Source organism: Patagioenas fasciata, chromosome Z, assembly GCF_037038585.1.
Source record: "Patagioenas fasciata isolate bPatFas1 chromosome Z, bPatFas1.hap1, whole genome shotgun sequence".
NCBI classification, from domain to species: Eukaryota; Metazoa; Chordata; class Aves; order Columbiformes; family Columbidae; genus Patagioenas; species Patagioenas fasciata.
Genome location: NC_092560.1, coordinates 31,857,332 through 31,878,047, shown reverse-complemented (window position 1 = coordinate 31,878,047; position 20,716 = coordinate 31,857,332). Strand labels below are relative to the sequence as shown.

General features: G+C 37.7%; 1 protein-coding gene across 16 annotated transcripts in view; it reads right to left on the bottom strand.

Annotated features, from left to right (window-relative positions):
* Nucleotides 1-20,716, bottom strand: part of AOPEP (aminopeptidase O (putative)) — a 189,705-nt gene that overhangs the window by 101,117 nt on the left and 67,872 nt on the right. For 14 of the 16 annotated variants that reach the window (XR_011736625.1, XR_011736627.1, XR_011736626.1 and 11 more), the window contains 4 exons: nucleotides 15,903-16,092; nucleotides 14,038-14,147; nucleotides 8,000-8,102; nucleotides 7,774-7,881 (listed from right to left, as the gene is read on the bottom strand). Coding sequence is in view for 11 of the 16 variants with exons in the window: in XM_071802515.1 (XP_071658616.1) it covers nucleotides 7,774-7,881; nucleotides 8,000-8,102; nucleotides 14,038-14,147; nucleotides 15,903-16,092 (511 nt within the window). In the remaining 5 variants the exon portion in view is untranslated. The remainder of the gene's footprint in view (nucleotides 1-7,773; nucleotides 7,882-7,999; nucleotides 8,103-14,037; nucleotides 14,148-15,902; nucleotides 16,093-20,716) is intronic. The other 2 variants (XM_065860567.2, XM_071802520.1) reach the window with 1 other exon arrangement.

Sequence of the window (20,716 nt, the reverse complement as noted above, 5' to 3'; positions counted from 1 at the left end):
TATATAGATACATCACACCTACTCATTCTGTGACAAAATTCACAATATTGCTGCCAACCACACCAGCGAAAGGAGTAAATTGTTCAAAGAAAAGGTAGGTAGAATTTCTTTCATGGATTTACAAAGAAGGTCCAATGCCAGTGGAATAGTATTACAATCACCCTCACTTACAAGGGTATGATGAGCCCTCTTCATAAAGTTACACCTGACAACACATAAAGGTACTCTGACACCCCATGATATACATGACCTAATTTTAATGACAATCACTGTGACAAAATCCTGTGAACAATCTTGTAAGAAGAGAATTTATTAATATTAGTTATTCATGTATATGCTACTTCATAAAGCGATACATCCACTTTATTAATACTAGCCTTTGTGGCGACAAGTTTCATAGGCTAATGATGTTCCTCACTGCAATACAGAAGTGCATGCTGATTTCTGATTGCAAGCACTTGCTCTCTTAAGGTCTTGAAGAATGTTCCCTAAAAGGGAAAAACTTTTACTTAGAGACCCTGCCGTGGCATTCAGCAAAAGATGCTGTTTCTCTGCCTGATATTGGCATTGTTAGGGAACCAAATAAATAGTTTTTGCACAACTGAAACTACTGGTAACACTGTTAAGCCATCTTCCTTCAGATTACAAGTGAGATTCAAGCAATGTTGCAGTGGCTGCAAACTTTGCTTATCACAAAAGGTAAATTACACAGCAGTGGGCTCAGCATTGCTGTGGAAAGAATGCCATCATTAACTGTGCCAGCGGTTGTTCTGTCCTTACTACGGTGTATTGCCGACATCATGATAAAGTGTGAAAACCCCTATTTCATACTACTACTTGCAGTTCTCTACCATTATTCTGTATTTAAACAGAGAACTACTGTCTCCTTCCACTTGTGGAAGCTTTGCTGGAGGTGCAGAGTAAGCTACATGGAAATAAAGAATACAAAAATATCATCAGTAGAGTTGTTTCAAAAGTCTGTGAAAAGTAATACTGAAGTGGTCATCCTTGACACTATTTGCACCATCTCTGTATACATTAATCCAGCTAGATTCCCTGATTGGAATGCATCAACTTTTTATCATTAATTCCACAGTATACTTGAAGATACCTCTAGTATTAGAAGTGGTTTTATATTCTGTATATTATACTATGAAATTAAACATCTCCTTTGTGATGAAAGCAGTCTTCATTTTTCCAAATATCTATTAAAAATAAAGCAGTAACCATACTTCTACATGCATTCTTAAAATCAGGATTAATCTATTCTGTTTCAACTGTTGCTATTTTGATGCTCCAAAACAGAGTAGGAAAACAAATTACCACTTACCTCATATATGCATGGCTTTTTAATATTTGCCTATTATCAAGTCTGCATGACATCCCATGATAGGTCTGACTTTTCAGTTGCTTATAATTTTGCCAAACTGTAACCATCTGGAGTGAAATTTTATCCGCAGGCTACTTTTTTCTTTCTCCCCGATGAAATGGTTCAGAAGCGTCCAAAAGAAAAGTTAGGGGATCACCTTTTTTTTTTTTAAGCTTTGATGCCATTTCTTTAAGAGGTGCTAGTGACCAGGATAATCATAAATAAATGCTGAGTCATATAATAAAACAAATTATAGTTTGGTTTTTGTCTTTGTTGCAAGTAATTCAATGAAGCTAGAAAGAAAACATGAGTTAGAAATCACATGCCACCACAGTGCTGCATTGTTAACAAGGTGGCTTACATTCATGCTATTAAATAATCTCACTTCCCTATGTACTCCTGTTGTTCTCTGCTGCCTGGAAACCCAGAGGCTAGAAAACAACTTTTCCCTATATACAGAAACTGTTATTCTGCAGTTTGTGGAATTTTCAGTTTGGCTAAATGTCAATAAAAAGTCCTTGAAAAATGAGTTCACACATGTTCACTAAGGATTTGCTAGATCCTCATAATTAAATTCCCTAAAGACTTGTCTGCTCTCACCATAGTCCACACTGAAGCTAACAATTTTAATCACAACTGCAACTTCGGCTTGCTGCTGAGCAGATCAAATCTGGATACAGATGGTGAACTGAGATCAGGGAGAAGTTTTCTTTGCACTGTTAATGCGTGTAGCACGTCTGAGTTAAAGGCAAAGAAAAGTGGGGGCCCAATGACTGAGAAGTAGGTTGAGAGAAGTTATTCTGAGAACCCTAAGAAAGAAGGCTACTTAAAGCACTAATTAGAGAGATCTGAGTTTCTACTCTTGAACTGTTTTAGGGCACCAGACAGGTACCTCTCTCTGATGACACATGTTGATAATAAATAAAGAACACTGAATATCAAAAGACAAATTATATCCTCTTTAAGAAAAATCTAAAATCTAGATATTTCAAGTACTCTATGACCAAGAGATACTTTCAGTTAAATTCTCTAACTGAAATAAAAGGAGGTGCATAAAAGCAATGGAGATTTCGTGACTAAAAGTAATACATCTAAAAGGACATTCAGTTGGCAACAAACTCCAGATGCACTTACAGAAATTACCCACTCAAAGTTCAACTATCCCTACCAATTATGCACTCTGCAAATGACATAACTAAATGGTAAATGTTACTTTGTCTGGTTTGGGTGGAAAAATAAATAATGAGCACCCTTCCTAGGATCCTGTTTGTTTTTAATTCCCTCCCTATTCATCGTCCTGGCTTTTATGTAAGAAAATCGGCAACATGTTGAAATCCTTCTCTTGGTGTTTTGCTAACAAGCTCAGATTGCCCCTCCAAAGACAACAACTTCCTACCATGAGTAGGCAAGACTCCCCAGCTCTATGCTCTATTATCAGCCAGCAATCATTAGCCAGGCAGTTTAGCAGTTTAAGCCCCAGGCGACACAGCCACTGACAAGCTCCAGCCAAAAGCACAATTCATTGCCCATTTACCTCATGCCAAGGAACTGTAATTCAGATCACTAGCAATTCACTGAAGAAGAAATGACTGACTATTGTGGCAAACCAGAAAACATAGCGCATATGAAGACCTGACGAGGATTTCTGGTAAATGTTGTGCATCATTAAGGTGGTATCAGCCCCCTGGATGGCTCTTCCTGGCATTTTGCTGACTGGGGTTATTGTCCCCATGTAGCACAGCAGCAGAAGGGAACCTGTACCCCTACCTGAGCTGTCCAAATTCACAATCCAGTGCTTTCACACAAAACAATCTTAGTAAACTGTCCATACTAACAACACTGTATTTGTCCTTTTAGGTACAGTGTGAATAACTGAGGGAAGCAAGTCTTAAATCACCCCAGCTGTATTTGTAAAAGGATTTCTGTCAGAGCCTTGGGTCTTTCACAAAAAACATCTTTGTGCATGTCAAAACACCTCAAAGCAGATAACTCCATTCAGATAGGTCCATTCAGTCACCAGATAAATTGGAAAAAGAATGCTGACTGTCACTTAGTCCAATGAACAAAGCATTGGCATTCCCCTTACCTTATTGATGGGAAGGTTCAAACTAGATCCCAGGCAAGGAAGTGAAGACATGCAACTTGAACATGCCTTTAGGTTTTAATCTCAGTTTAAAATGTCTGATCTAGTGAAGCAGTCTTTTTTATTGCCTTACACTTGTTAGAATTTAAAAAGATGAACAGAAAGAAAAGCATACTGCATGGTAAATAAAGTGTCTATGAACAATGAACAGAGAACAAAATACCACACAGTTGCTTCATATGAAACACCTATTCTACATAAATGAGGCAGAAGTCTTTGGAAAAATCCTAAGAAAAGGACAGTGATCATATAGTAATTAAAGTTGTCTCCTTATATATATATATATAAGGAAAGTGAATGGAGGCTGCACGGTGCACAGCTAACAAAAAAGTAGGAATATGTTCATTTATACAAGAACTGGAACAGGAAACTAACTCAGTCTGCATAAAACTGCCCCATCTATTTCTGTTTTCCAAGCAGATTAAAGTGTAGAAAGCAAAGACCCCTGTCCTAGAGGCTGCTGTGGCTGGGACAGCACCAGAGTCCACACCACACCCCACTGAATGTCGACACTTGGTCACTCAAGCTCGCAGGTTAGCAAGCATGGAACAGCTGGGGCTGAGCTGCAGAGACAAATTTTTTGTTAAATCTTTATGTAAAAAGAAGATTCTAGAGGCCGAGACATCAAAATACATCCACACTACATGTTTAGACTTACAATTCTAATTACAAGCTAATAAATAGTTGAACAGTGATTTGTGTGTGCAGATATGGATTCTATAAAACAATGATAATAATGGTATGTACCTATGCAAATTGGTGTGCAGGAACATGTTGATATAGGTACACAGCAGCCTTGCCTTTTAAACTTTCAAGAATAGCATAAATTATGATTTTTTTTGAAGCGCTGCCTCTTTAACTGTCATTTCGCTATAGCAAATTGTAACTCTATCAGATGGATAAACACTACAGATCTTGGTTTATTATTACAGCAGACAGAACTACATGAAAATTAAAGTCTGCAAACAACTAAATTCCCATGGCTTTGTTATTTCAGTATCAAACAACAATAGTTTTAACTGTTAGGAATATCAGCAACTTGCACTCCTTTCTATTTACTTATAGTCAGTATCACTCTATTAATTATTTTAAAAGTTAATGCAAAACAGTTACTAAATCAATTATCTCACAGAAAGAAAAGTGGAAGATTTTTTAAAATCCTTCTCAAAGATTCCAGACTTGCTTTTCTCGTCTGCTGCTAACTTGACTAAAATAAACAACAACTACCATTAAAAACGTACTGAACACGCAATGAAAATGGAGGAAAAAGGCAAATTGATTAATGTTTTACACCTGAAGTCATTTCCTTGCACCTGCAGCTACATCTAGGGAAAATACTACAAACACCACTGAAAACAAGACTAGTATTCAGAACATGGGCAATTATTTTTGCTGTTTTTACTTTCCCTCATCCCCACAATTCCTAAAGCTGGGAACTTTTACAATTATTTTGAACAAAGTGAAAGTCAACACTATGATATTTAGACTTACCATTTGCACCTCTATTTCATGTAAACACTGACGGCATGTTTGTTCAAGAAGGAACTTGAATAATAAACTTCGTACTAACTTGACTTCATTGCTTCTGCATTTGCAACTCCTGTTGTGATTGCTTATCTACCTATACCAGACACTGACATAAATTCAAATTTTAAAATTTCTTACAAAAAAAGTAAGTGCATTTACAATTGGAAATAGTCCTATCCCCTTTTCATTTTTAACACAGTGGCCAAACAACAGGATGACATTAAAATTCCCTTCCTAGCAACTTCAATGGGAGCTGGATTTAGACTGCTGTCAAACAGGGTAAAAGCAGAAAAAGCACAAAATAAAAGTTCTATAGTACTCTGCATTTTCTCCACCAAATCAGGTATCTTCAAATGAAGGAAAGTATATTTTTTGACCAACATAGCATGCAGCTATGGACATGTTGCACATATTCAAATAAAAAGTAGCATAAGAAACCTGAAATAAAAGCATCGCTCTTGCTTGAATCATTGAAAGACTGAACAATTGTCTAGATAATAAGAAAAATGGTTGTTTCTGGGTACAGAAACAACATACAGCATTTCATCTTATGAGAGTGGAGGCAGATAAGCTACAAATTTACATTGCATAGCAGAATGATGGACAAAGGCAGAAGTCTAGTACATGGGTAGTTCAATTACAATGCAATCTAGCTATCATAACTAATAGTATAATGTGCTAAGATATTTTGCAGCATTTAAACAGTCCACTGACACAACTCATCTCACGTCAACCAGGAGCAACAAGTTGACTTTTTCTCACCAAAACGTGTGCACCTTTCCTACATACAGACTAAAACACTGGGCTGCTTCGTGCTTTTAGCAGTTTCATGATTTCTGTAAGTTTCCACCTTTGTAACAGTGGAGTGTCATATTTATGATTTTGCACACCATAGTGTAGACAAGGCTCATACAGTCACTAGCATCCTCCACACTATGCCCAAACATTACTGTATTATATTACTGAGACGCTGAGCAGTTGACAGCTGCAACAGTGGAAACTTTAACTCCCTAAACACTCCAAATGTTCCTTCATAGGGCAGAGCTGTTGCAATAGAGCTACTATGCCTAACTTCTGGGTGACTTGACATACGAAAGAATCCATGGGTCTGTGAGATACTTGTAAGATACATGGGCATACATCTCACCCCATAAGAGTGAGATTCAAAACAGCAAGTGCAGGAGAAAAGAATCATTGTGGCTGGAAGAAACAGTTACATGTTAGACCCCATTCCCTAAAAAATCAGAGGCCCTTACTCTGTTTTGCAAGGAGACGTTTGTCACCATCCTGAATCCTCTCAAAGACTTCAACCGTAACTTCAGAAAAGACAGACTTCAAAGAAACCGGTTTCAGAAGTTCACTCATACCTCTTCTCTCCTCTCTTCCCTTGCCCCTCACTCTCATCACACTGCTCTTCTAGTGATGCCAACCATTTATCACGTTGTGCCTTTTGTTACAGGCACAGCTGGTTCACAGACAACCCCATGAATGATTGTCTTCACAGCATTAGAAAACCAACAAGCTGCAGTTACATGGCACAAGCCGGATGACAAGATTTCCTAGAACTTCGGGTTTGGAGAACCATGTCATTCCCTTCTCAAAACAAAACACTGGAGGACAAGACAGCCCCCCTTTTAATGCTACAGCCAGTGGTCACAGGACTCTTTCAGAAAGACCTAGGGGGAGGTACATTTCCACTTAGAACCCCAGCTGGGTTCTCTACGTGACAGATGGTACAATATGGTGTGACTTGTTCAATCTTTCTTTTTGAAGCTGTTCTATTTTGCATGGTATAATTATACACCATTTATGCCAGCAAGAGAACAAGCTAAGTCTGTAGTTCAAGTAATTAATATATGCAGTTTGACTTAGGGAGGGCAGATTCTGATTCCTAATTCAACATTATTTTTTACAACCAAGCCTTCACCAATCCAGGAAGAAATCCTGAAGTATGACAACAACTGCTCTTAAGAGTGGGCTGCCACTGCATGGTATCACCGTAAGAGAAAGTCTACTGAAAGAAAGAAGCAGCACAACTTAAACATGCCTTTTAGATTAACACCTCAGTGACAGAATGTTTTAGAAAGCATGGGAGTATGAACCATGATGAGGAAACCTATACAGAGGCTGTGACAAGACTGTAATACAGGTGGGTGCACTATCACAGGTGGGTGCCCATCGCTCTCTGATTTGGTGAGAATGAGTCTGTCCTCATGAGAAAGACTGTGAAATGATAATCATTGAATGAAGCAACAAGCACAGAGGAAGGAAATAAAGTCAGAAATATAACATGCACGGACTGTTACGATTTATAGTTTTCAGTTACACTCCTACCTTGTGTTTCCTCTCTAACAGAAACAAAGAGGTATCAGGGAAAAGACTGACTGATCACAAGCAAAACGCATGAGCTAAAAGACTACAGGAGACAATTCCAGTATGGTAAATGACCCTGTCTTTGAGAACATCAGCAGCTATGAGCATTGATATTTCAAAGTATCAAGTTAAAAGAAGAAAAAACCCAAAAAACATTATCAGATACTAGCTGGGTGTCCAATTTATGTATCACCCTGAGAAAATGTCCTGCCCTCTAGCAGGTAGGAACTTCACCAATTTTGCCAAACTACAATTGCATCTTTCTTTTCACCACAGCCAGAAGTGGTGATTTAGAAAGTCAAACTGAACATTTAGGTCATTTGTTTTTTCAGAAAGTTTGGAACAACCCCAAGCACAGTACCTGAGAAAGGACAAGCTGCCCATGGAACTTATGAACAAATTTTCGTAAAGATGCAAGGTATGAAGCCTCCCCTATTGTCCTTGCCAGAGACCGCAAAAGGAAATAACCCTGCAAGAAATTAAGCCAGAAACAAATAGGATGCTATGAATCAGCTGATGTCTAGAAGAAAGAAGTTTTTATCATATTAATAAAGCAATTTCAATAAAAATCAGCTGGCAGTACTCACCTTCAAATAGTGAACCTGCATGAAGATTTTTTCTGCTTTAAGACCATGTTTGACAACAGATGCTCCAGACTCACTCAGTTCTCCTGTGCTCTCCTTTTTGGGCCTAAAATGGTAAAACATTTATTTAAGTCTTGGATAAGTAAGTAAAGAACTAACTTCATACATTACATGTTCTCATAGTGGAAAGCATTGTGAATTACATAGTAATTTTAGACACCTGTGACTAGTTCAGTCTTTACCATAAGTAAATAACTTGGCTTAGACAGGCAAACAAACAAAGAAGTCATACTTTTAATGCAATTTTGTACATAGCTGACCGGACAGGTGGGGTATAAATGAAATTAATCACTAAGTTGGTATACTCTTTTTGCTGTCAGCATGAGATCACATTCATTGCCATTCTACAGTGCACAGCTATATTATGAACAAAGAGAAATGAGGAAAATAAAAAAATAAAGAAATTTTAAGGGGAAGGGATGGATACTGAAGTCATTATGTTCAACTAGAGATACCTCTTCTTATACCTGAACATTGGCTTAACAGTTTATGTGACTATACTTGAAAGAATAATGTGTATCACCTGCATGCAATACACTGCAGAAGGAATTATGTTCTGTTTTTAATTTCTGCCATTTGGGATTGGAAGAAAAGTAGTTGAAATTTTAAAAGATCAAGAGTTTCACACACAGGTTCAGGCTTTACACACAATACTGTCTAGAAAAAACCTACTTCTTCACTGTCTGATTTTAAAATGTAATACAGCATCTGGTATGCCAGAAATCTACAGCAGTAAAGTTTGGAGGACTTCTAGGCTCTTATAAGCACAGAGTGAAACTAAAGAGAAGCTATGCAAACATCTTTTCTTCATTTGTAAGCAGTGCCTTCACAGGCATAGTACTGAAGGGCCCTCTAGCTTTTTTCTTTCCACCCAGAAAACATCCCAGCTAACAGCGGTCTGAGAACTGATGTCTGTCTTAGGAACCCTACTCTGCGACTAAAACAACCTCTCCAGTTCTAAGTGTTCTAACCAAACACCTTTCCTACCGCTCCTACAGAACAGGCCACAGCAGTACAGGATTCTTCAAACCACGACTCATACACTTCTCACAAGCTAATCCCTGTGATCAAATTTCTTTCATATGTATGTCAGCTTTGAGGAAAACATGCTTCCTTTTTTGTATCCATGTAATGGCTTCCTATTACAGTTTTGTCCAGAGTGCTAAACTGGTATTTTCACTTTTTAGGCACTGTATTTAGGAACTCTGCACATGAAATTCACTTCACACAGTAAAATCTTCATAAAATGTAACTGTTTGAAATAAAATAGAAAAACAAAGTTGTTGCAGTTTAACCTGAGCTAGCAATCACAACCACGAGAACTGCTCCTTCACTTTTCCCACCCCCAAGTAGGGGAGAGAATCAAAAGGGAGAAACCCATGGATTGAGATAAACACAGTTTAATAAAACAACAAAATAAAACTAATATGCTACTACTGCTTCTAATATATATAAAATAATAAAATATAAAGTAAGTGATACTCAACACAATTCCTCACAAACTCAGTCTGTGCTGAGCAGCCAGTCCTGGGAAAAGAGAGCACCTGAACAGTGGATCCCAGAGAAGGAGAGAAAAGGCTGAGAGGGCAGAAAGGCCCAGAGGCCACTGAAAAACGGCAGGATGGCAAAGGGTCAAACCAAAACAAAACTCCAAACAGAACTCAAAATGGAGCAGATCAGGAAATGATCTCTCAAGCTGGAAAACACCACTCTCCTGAAATACAAAACATGATGCCAATGGTATGGAATACTCTCACTGATCAGCCTGGCTGTCAGTCAAGCTCTGCCGCATCCATGCTCCCCCTCCCCGCTGCCTCACACCTGTAGACAGAGAGCCCAGAAAGGCTTTGGCTCCTGGACCACAACTAAGATATCAATAAGTTCTTATGTTGTATTCATCTTGACTCAAAAACTCTGGAAAGATCCTTGAAAAAAAAAATTAATTATATCCCAGGGTGCTATCTTATTATTCTCAAACTAAATCCAAACAATAACTGTGCTAGCCACAAAAAATAACAGTTTCTAACTGCATGAAGAAAACTAACTCAATTTCAGTTAAACCAGCACAAAAATGCTAATTCAATTTTACACTGTTCCTAACACAGCCCTTTATCATGCTATAGTTCATATTTTTCTTCAAGGATGATCTTCCTTCAGCATTGAAAGGAGGAGATCAATAACTCTTTTCTTATCCTATGGTAACTCCAGTTCTTCAAGGCAATGTAACCATTGCAGACACACTTAGAAGAGCAGAGGTCCACCTATTTTCATTCTGCATGAGTCTCCTGGAAGGCAGGTCTGCTGGCAGTCTATACGTAACTCTTCATTGTTCTCTGCCTATATAAAAAGCCCAAAGTGCTTCATTTCTCTCATAATAAATAGTGCAGTCTATAGACTGAAAAATGGAGTCTGAGCACAGGCTACAGGATCCACACTAAACTGAAATACACCCCATAATCACAATTATTCCAAATTATGCAACCATACTTCCTTCCTTCCTCAACCAACTTTTGCCTGTGTAGATCCTAGTAGGTGACTAAAAAGCAGCATCCCATCTGGATGATGGCACTGAAGAGTTTCCTTTTGCACAGCATGTAGATATACCCCAGATCATGTCTGCCAAAGAGTGTAAATATTCAGAAAGTTACCCTGTTCTCTGCTATCAGTATTACAGCACACTACTTCAAAGCAATGCTGAGTATATTTACAATACATTGAAGGTACAGAGACTGAATGTTTGTTACACTGACCTACAAAACCTAGCATCTAACCTAGTTGATGAAGCTAGGCCTAATGCTAAAGGCAAGCCGAATCAAAGTATTCAATCTGCTACCTGGCACATTTTAGAGAATGGTAAATTTCTGAGGGAAACAAAACATGCAGTTTGGGGGTTTTTGTTTTGTTTTGTTTTTCCCAGATGGAGAAGTACATTGTACAAGTAAAAGTACAACTCACCTGGAAGGCCTTGGTACTTAAATACTCTGATATGCCAGGTAGTCATGCAAACTGATGCAAAGACCACAAGAGACTATCTGAAAGGCATGTTTTCTATAAGTGTGATAAAACTTGTTATTAAACACCTACGGAGCCTTAAAGAGCATTGCTTCAGGAAGGAAATGGACTTGACTCAGGTGGAACTCAGAGACTGAGAACTATTTATCAACACTGGTTTGTCTTCATGAAGAATCACAAACTCAAGTTCAGTCATAGGGACCAGAACATGAAGCAATCTCACCACCAGCTTTATTCCATAGAATGAAATGGACTTCCCTAGTCTTCTTTGCTTTCATAAAATGAAAGACTGAATTAGAATGCTGTTGTTGATGTCTGCCAGTAGAATAAGTGCCAGGACATATTTCACAAGTGATTTTATCCCTGCAAGTTTGCTTCAAACTCTGACAAAACACATAATATTCTGTCTGAAGTCTTATTCTGTATGAGCACTACAGTGCCACAAATGCTTTTTCAATACTAAGATTTGCTAGTGCTGCCTTTCAGAGTTGCTGTCTCCTGAAAAGGCAGTTACTTATTTCTTTCATACCTGATTTCTTTTTTCACAGGTAGCTTACGTGGTGCTACTATAACATAGTATCAAATATCCGTAAGAAGAAACATCATGCTGATGATCAGTTTGCCGAGTGGCTTTCACCTATTCTGAACAGGTACGTATTTGCTGGATCAAAAGTTAATAGGATCAGCGGTCAAGTTTTGGGCAGGGTTTTCCTGCTGTCAGGAGAAAGCACAGAAAATTATATGATCATCCAGCAGGGAACAAAAAAGTAATTGAAGAATAAGCTTATGCTTGGGAAGAGTGGGTTAGCTGTTCTTTTTTATCTTGCTGACATAATGATCTTTTAGGTTTAGTATTCTTATATAAAAAGACAAGCCTGAACCAGCATAAGCCTCAGTATAGACTCAAAACCCAGTGCAATGCCAAGACTGAAATTTTCTCTCTTACATACCAACTCTGGAAAGCACATGGAAATAATTCCACAAGGAAGAAGTTAAAAAAAAAAATTAAAAACCAGTAAGGATATGAAGAGACAGCCTATGCAAGTCCATTCCACAAAACCAGTAGAAAATATTTATACCTGACTGAAAACAGTGGAAAGTCCTTAAATGCAATCACAGGAAATTAGAGACATCAGAAAGCAAGAGATTGCCAGAAACGCAAGCTGCTATCATGTTCCTCTCCTGAGGTGTATATTAGAGGCATATTCTTCAAACTAAAAACGATTTGTCATTCTTTTGTATTAGCATTGAGAACACCACTATGCAAAAGGTACACAGCATGCTTATTACAGAGATTTAATGTCTACTAACTGTGGAAGTCAATAGAAAGCTCACGTTTCAATTTAAAGATAAATCAATCCTTCCTTAGTTTCAAACTGCAATGGATATTTTGGCTCTTAGAAAAACAACTTAAAAATTTACACTACACACATTTTACTAAAAGTAACAACTTCTTAATTAATGCAAAATATGACATATGTGATTCCATAATATTGAAAATGGAACTATACATCCAAATAAGCCTCATATCACAAGAACCAATGTTCTTGAAAAGAATTTATTTTAAAACAGATTAAACTCCTAGCATCTGTCAATAAGTAGTTGTGTTGGTAGCAGCTGTATGACAGCTAGCAATAAAGCTTGCTTTTGTATTTACAGCTATCATCAAATCGCACACTTGCAAACACAAAACTTCACTGACACACAGGATAAACAATTCAGCAATAAACATGAAGTAAACCAGATCAATGAAGGACTACAGTTATGCAAACTCAGTGACACATATTCAGAAGACATGAGGCCACAGAGAGGAACTTCTATGTCGGTGAACACTGCCCAAATATAAAAGGCTTTGAAGTCCTTACTGGGAAAGCACAAAAAGGGAGGGAAGACCTCAAAATGAACGAAATGGCAAAAGCCTTCCAAAAACATTTAAAAGTTGGTTATATACAACACAGGCATCAATTTATTCTTCGCTTCCACTTGGTGAAAGAAAAGGAGAAACCTGCAATGTTTGAAATAAACTATATTTCATCTGTGCATTATGAAGTGATTTTTTACTGTTAACACTAAACCAGCTTAGCTGTGTACCATGGAAACTCTTTCATTGGGGATTTCCAGCACGTTAGCAAAAAGCTGCTTCAGATGGTCTGTGTATACTACCTGTATTTCAGGGTAGAAGAATGCTCTACATAATCTCTTGAAATCTGTCCCTGTACTTCTGTGATTTGGCCAGTGTAGGGCTAATTTAAGTTAGGATTAGTAACCTTGCCTTTCTTGGTCAAAGACTGGGGACACCAGCAGCGGAGATGTTAGGAAGCCACTCAAGATAAAAGACTACAGCAAATCCTCAGGGCACCAATCAGAACAGCCTAGATGTCCAGATTATTAATCATTAGCAAAGCAAGAATCTTTGTTTGATCTAATGTCTTTAGCTATGGAAGAAGACTTGAGCTTGGCATCTGGTACCTAAAGATCAAAATCTTGTTTAAATAGCAGTATTAGTAACTTCTAAAGAAAGAGCAGATTTATATAGTACATTATGGTTTTTCATTTGTTTTTTAAAGCTTCGTTCAGCTTGGCAGTTAGACACCGTACTCCCATATGTGCTTCTCTTCAGCCACAGAAAGTGAATCTGTTACAGCTTCAGTGAATTTTGTTCAGGAAATGGCCTTTATTTTTTTTTTCCCCTGAATAGAGGCTCTTGTAAACTGCTCAGAGATATTTTATATAAAACTAAATCCCATGGTTTTGAAAGCTTTCCATAACAAAGAGAAAAGCAGTTGCATTATACAGAAGATGAATGACCTAGTCAATTTAATTTGACTTTTCTTTTTTCTTCAGAAGGAAATAAGGAAATGCAGTGGATTTAATCAGATGATTTGAATACATATCCTTTGAAGGGAGAAAACAGTGGAAAACAGGAGAGAGAACATGTAAAAGCAAAGATTACACTGTCATATGGTTACCTTAAAACTTGCAGCTCTTCTTCAGAGTTCTGCACCTCATCTCTGAGTCGTCTCCAGCGAAGTAAAGCTTTCAATTCCTGATGCCATTTTACCTCATCATGTGACAGCTGCTTAGTATACAAAAAACACAGATCACACACAATAATAATTTTCAGAAAGATAAACTTGTTTTGTTTCCCTTTAACCTGGAGAAGATGCAGGAAGGAGTACAAATAGCCACGAAAAACACAACAAAATAAAACATAACAGTTGCTGCTCTAAGAGTTAATAGGAGCACTACGGAAAACAAAAGCCTTGCTATGTGCATCAAATCAATAGTCAGTCAAATATTTCTTGCTTGAGGAGAGAAGTGGGCATGTTGTTTTCCCTTTAGTGGCTGGCAGTAAGTGAATGGAATGTACAGGACCAATACCTGGCATATTGGTTTTGGTTACATCTTTATTCTTCCCAGCCTTGAAAGCAAAGAGCTGGTTTGTGTTCTGACTTCACTCCTACTACTTCTGACACACTTGTGAAAGCTCCTTATTGGATTTTCCCCCATTTACATAATATTAACAGAGATGTATGCTTAAGAATTAAATGCCGGGTTGTCAGCTTACAAATAACAACTAATTTATGCTTCTCTATTAAAAGAAATGATGGGAGCTGGGAGAAAGCAAAAGCAGCTAATATTATCCTGCATTACACCAATAATATCACATGAAATTACAGTCAGGCACTATGGAATATACTCATAATCATACAACTGTATGATTGCACAGCACCAAAATTGCTCATACATTCTAAAAAGGAAAAAAAAAATACATTTTCTGATCTTATAAATTAACAAGCATACTAATCACCCTTTTGTTGCTTACTCCTTCTCTTCAGCTACATGGAAGGGTGTCTACTACCATGAAAATGCTTTCAAGTCACTCATAAAAGTACAGAATTAAGATGAAGAGCTCACAGAGTAGAGAGATGCTCAATATAATGCAGAAAAGAGTTTTAGGACCAGAAGGGAAAAGTAAAGTGTTTAGACAGCCTTCTTCTTTTTCTTGTTCCAGAAATATGGTGACAAGGAATTCTGTTGTGTTCAATGCTATAAATATGCCTGATACTTAATAAAAGGGAGGCTCAGAAGAGTGTATGATGTCAGTTCCGAGTCCCACCTGCTCTTCCACAGATGGAGCTCTGCAGACTTAGGGGGTAGAATCAGGGCCTGACACAAGCACAGGAAGAGATGACTAACACACTAACCACTTGAAGTAGTAGAAGTACAAGAAAAATACGGCTCGGATCAGAAAAACACTTTACTGCCTGACATACAATTTATAAGCTTTTTGCTTTAAGGCAGACAATGATTTCTAAGCCTCTGACATGAGGGTAACCCTTGCTGGGCAGTATAAAAGTGCAAGTGCTGATGCCCTATTTCATCAGCTTCCGTTTTGTTTTGAGGTACACTTCTTGGCTATCCACTGGACAAAACCAGACCACTTTCATTAGGTACCTGGACTATGACAACAGCCAGTAAGACTCTGCTGATTATTCCAGTTTCAGGAACACAACACAAGTGAAATGTAGAGCAACTGTTTGACAGCTGAATTGTAATGACTGAGTAGTGTATTTGTGGGAAAGTAATAATTGACAAACACATGTTTACATTCTCATTTGCACTGACCTCTACCTCTGTAAAGATTAGTGTTCACTGTGGATCAGGAAGGATTTTTTTCTTTTAAAATCAAGTTATCATGCAAATTCCAAGATTGTTCAAACAGACTTGTCTTCATAACACAGGAGGTTTAATTTATATCTAATTCACAGCAGGGTATATAATTTTGATTTCCACATAATTCAACTGAGAAGTAACGTATCATCAACCTTACCTGTTGTGCCCTAGCCCAAAATATATCTTCTAAAAAAGTGGCAAAACCTTCACTGATCCACTCTTCAGTCCAATCACGAGCACCAATGGCCAGTCCAAACCAAGCATGAGCAATTTCATGGCATAGACGTGTTCCAGAGAGATGGCTCCCTCCTGGTAGTATGCTCTGTGACAGGAAGATGATGTGTGGGCTGCACAATAGGAATGAGTAACAAAATACATTATTGACCTCCTATAACATGTATTGGATGGCCATAATAATATATAGGCTTTACTGGACTTGTTGGTCTCTTCTTACTATATGCATGCTAGGTCATGACTGATAGTTTATAGCTCAGGCGTTTTTAGGAATTAGGTTGTACTTTGTTGTTGGTTGGCAAAGAATCAAAACTACAATTCTGCCAAGCATTTGTTTTGTATTGAACTGTCAAACCTATAAGAAGTAACTTAAACCAAGGTTTTATATTTTTCAAATTACAAGACTGATTTATTTGAATAGTAACATTTATATATATGCCAAGACAATAAAAGCAGGTGTGAATATAGGCAGCAAGCATTTATCAATTAAATGATCAAAGCTGGAAATAAACAAAGCAGTAACATTTTATAAAGGAAACAAATCACTACCCAAAAGCAACAGGAGCCATATGTAGTAAAGCACACATGCTTGTTGAAACTTAAAACAAGCTAAAAAGATACCATCTGATGATAAGAGTTGGTCATTTCTGCAAATGCAGAGGAAGGAAGCACAGAAGTGAGGAGGAGTCTTGATATTCACTATATAGCTGCTTTTCACAACAGGGGAGAACAACCCAATCTGTATCTACTCTGCTTTGGACTCAAGTACCGTAAGAAGAAATTGTGGAAAAAAACTGTTATGAATTCCTACTCTGCTATTGAAAACACACTGAATTGCAAGTTAATGTAGTTCCGAACTCATGTTCTGCTGTAAGGTGATGCTGCTATGCTTGTAGACATTACAGACATTAACAACTCAAAAGTTACATAATTTTTGAAATTAAGTACATCTAGGAAAAAATAAGTGGGAGAATGAAGCCCTCTGGTTAACATGCAAGGGATTAACAGAGCACTGTTCCACAGACAGGAGTAGAAAGGGCACACACCAAAGCCCACCACCTGCAGAGTATTCCTGCACTAATTCTTGGTGTCCATAATCAGCATTTCAACTGTTTTCTGAACTCCAGACATTTAGAAAGGAAACAAAGCATCATGGTAATACCTTCAAGACCACATGTCTTTAAAACTAAGTCTAGCCTTCCAAGCATGGGAGGGGACTGCATGGCCTTAAGACATTTGCAAGAGTCAAATATTATTCATCAGCATTCCAAAGAGTTTCCCCACCCGCCCTACCCTTCTGTTGGAAATGTTAAAACACCCACGGTTTTCCTGCAACCAGTTGAGAACTGAGACTATAAAATATGATACATACTTAAATAGAAAAGCATACTCAATAGCCATCTCATTATGAAATAATAATAGTTATCCAGCAAAACAAGTTAATACCTTTCACTCAGCTGGCATTGTAAGATACAATGTAAGAAACTGAAGCACTAATAGAGGAATCAAGTCACAGAGAACAAGAGGGAAAAAAAACAGTGCCAAAAGTAATTCTGATTAAGAGAAGTGAGGCAGCGAGAGAGAGGGGAAAAGTGCAACCACAGAAGCTGTAGAACATGATGAACCTTTTATTATAAAGCGCCTGATGAGAAGAATAACTGCAGCTTCAGGGGTATTAGTTTGGTCAGTTATAAGTAAATGACCCCTAACTGTGGTATGTGTACAGTGTTACAAAGAAAAAACACAGAAATGGACCAAATAAATAACATTCCAGACATACTGCTGGCAGTGTTTCCGCCATTTGGTTAAGCAAAACAAAAGTAACTTCATGCCTTATAAACAGGCTCACAGAATGGTTTGCATTTTAATTCTATTGTAGTAAATACAAAATAAAAGTAAAGGTTGTAGTTCCTGCTTTTTCTAATCACTTAAATAATAGAAATGCCATATTTGGACAATCTTCTCCTTTATGGAAGGATTACAGATCACTACAGTGAGAAAAAAAAAGTATATGTGTTTAAATTTGGCCAAATAATAAGAATACAACTTTCTACAAGGCAAAAATTAAGATTATGTGTTGCAGCAGAATTTCATTTCAGATCCTGGGTACAACCAGCAATTTCCTTATACTGAGACCAACATAAATGATTCCTTTTATTTTGTTTACCCTTAACAAGTAGCTATATCTTCAATTCAGAGCCTCATATAGGATCAAATATCACTACAGAGCAGGCTAAAGTTTCCATTTATCTTAAAAGTAATTTTATCAAAGACTGCCTATGTCTCTGTAATATGTCCAGCATCTATTAGTTTGGGGAGAGGTTTGATTCTATGTATTAGTTCCAAATACAGATTGGGTATTTCCAATACATTTGAATCCAGAAACTCTGTTACACCTCTACTGATGCTAGCCAAATCTACATTTTCTTACATTGTCTAGGATGTTCAGTATTATTCATTGCACATTGTTACTATCAGTGTTGTTCCTAAAACAGTCAATAATTCAAGGAAGCGTCTACATGAAAAAATAAGATAATCAGGATGATGATTAAATTGCAATAGCCATTGGTATGTGTGTGGGGGATTGTTTGTTTGTTTGTTTAACCAGAATAGGAATTTGACCTATCCATTTGATTTACTAGGAACAAATTACAAGGCTTGATATCCATTTCTTTAACTGAAATTGAGAAGGAAATAAATCCATTCGTACACTAGGAACAGACAAAGGTGATGCCCCTCAACAATTTCATGAAGATCTGACAAGGTATCACGAGCATCACAGTATGTTTGGGATTGGAAGGGACCTCAAAAGATCATCCAGACCAATCCCCCTGCCGGAGCAGGAACACCTAGATGAGGTTACACAAGAAGGCGTCCACACAGGTTTTCAATGTCTCCAGAGAAGGAGACTTCACAACCCCCCCGGGCAGCCTGTTCCAGTGCTCTGTCACCCTCACTGAGAACAAGTTTCTTCTCACATTTAAGTGGAACCTCTTGTGTTCCAGTTTGAACCCATTACCCCTTGTCCTATGTGCAGCTTATAAATGCCTCTAGCTGATGTCTTTTCAAGTCTGCTCCAAGTTTCTAAAGCAGGTCAGAACAGGTTAGCTGGATGCGGTAAGGAAGATGGGAAGCCTCTCCCAGTTAACAAAAAAGTAAAAACCACACCAGTCCTTCCCAGGAAGCTGGACAAGTTCCCAATGGCTCTTAGAGAAAAATAAGTTAATGACTTGTTTTCAACAAGCATACGCTTGGTTACACTTTAAAAGCAAAAGGTTATTATTCTGACCAGAATCATATCTCATAACTTAGACTTTTGTATTAACTGACTGAAAGAAGGAGGCAGTTCCCTCTCCCAGATAAACGGCGGTTAAGGGAAATCTCAGAACTGCAACCATGTTATGAAGGCATACGAAGGAAAAAATGACACCTAATGGGAAAGAAATTTTTGGTGCTAAGGGCCAAAGGCTCCTGATGTTCCAGCATCCAAATCCACCCATGTAGATGTCCTTAGTACACGGTCTCTTTAACAAATAAAAAGTTTCCAGTGAGTCCTCAGCTCTGAACAGTAATCTGACCAGTTGAGAGGCCAAATCTCTGAAAGCAATTTTGCAAAAATTTTCTCCAGACTTATGACTTAGATGCAGGTGCTGCTTTGCACACAGGCTGCAGCAATGTGCTATCTTTGGCTGCTCACACATAATCAGATGAGACACATCGCACAAACTCAGGCCAAATGTACATGCAAGAACTTTAAAGCTAGGAACATGAAGCTCATTTCTAACAGACTTGTTCCATTTCTTTTGAAGTGGAAGTCTTTCCCGCTTAACACACAGGGCTTTGCAGATACATTTTCTTATGTATTTATTGAAATAACAGAGCTGGAAAATTATGCTTCTGGAGTCAAAAGCAAAATCATTATTAGAGATGGAAGTTATCGTGTATCTTTTCCTATTTAGAAAAAGGTAGTCAGATAGTAAATGGGTTAAACAGCTGTTGTACTTCTAGAAAAATCCCTTAAACATCTAGAATGGAGCAGGGGAAATCTCTCTAAAAACAGGAATGCATTAAAATTAACATATGCATTTAAAGATTACTATAATTTGAGAAAGTTAGACAGTTAAATGGCAGCTCTTTACACACAGTTTATGCAATCTCTCATCAGTTGCTTTCAACCTACATTATTCCAGTGATACAAAGAACAGTATTAGTATATTGTCTGCGGTATCTACATCAGACTTTGAGTGTTAGCTTAATTAATCTTTGCATTCCAATGGCACAAATGTCTTCAGACACAAGACCATGCAACATCCACTTACTTACCTCTGTCATCTCCAGCATACTGGTGTATGGTACAGTTCAGCACTGAGACAACTACAGATACAACATTTTTAATCTCCTAGGTTTATAGTGTACCAGAAACTCAAATAGATATGCAGATGCAGTTGCAGAGACAAGGATCTGGTACTTAGAATACTATGAGTATTGTTCCAGAAATAATGGAAACTTCGTAAAGTTTTCCTTTCCTATCATCATAGTGGGAAATCAACAAGTGACTGGAAGTTACAGCTGAAATTCATTCTAGAGCAGATGGCTAACTTTTTACTCCATAAATCATGCAATAACACAGTCAGGTAGGCAACAGGAAAAGAAAACAAACTCCAAAGTGTTGGAAGGAGGATGGTATCCATCAACTCAGCACAGCAACTCAACATCCAAACATCACATTTCAGTCAA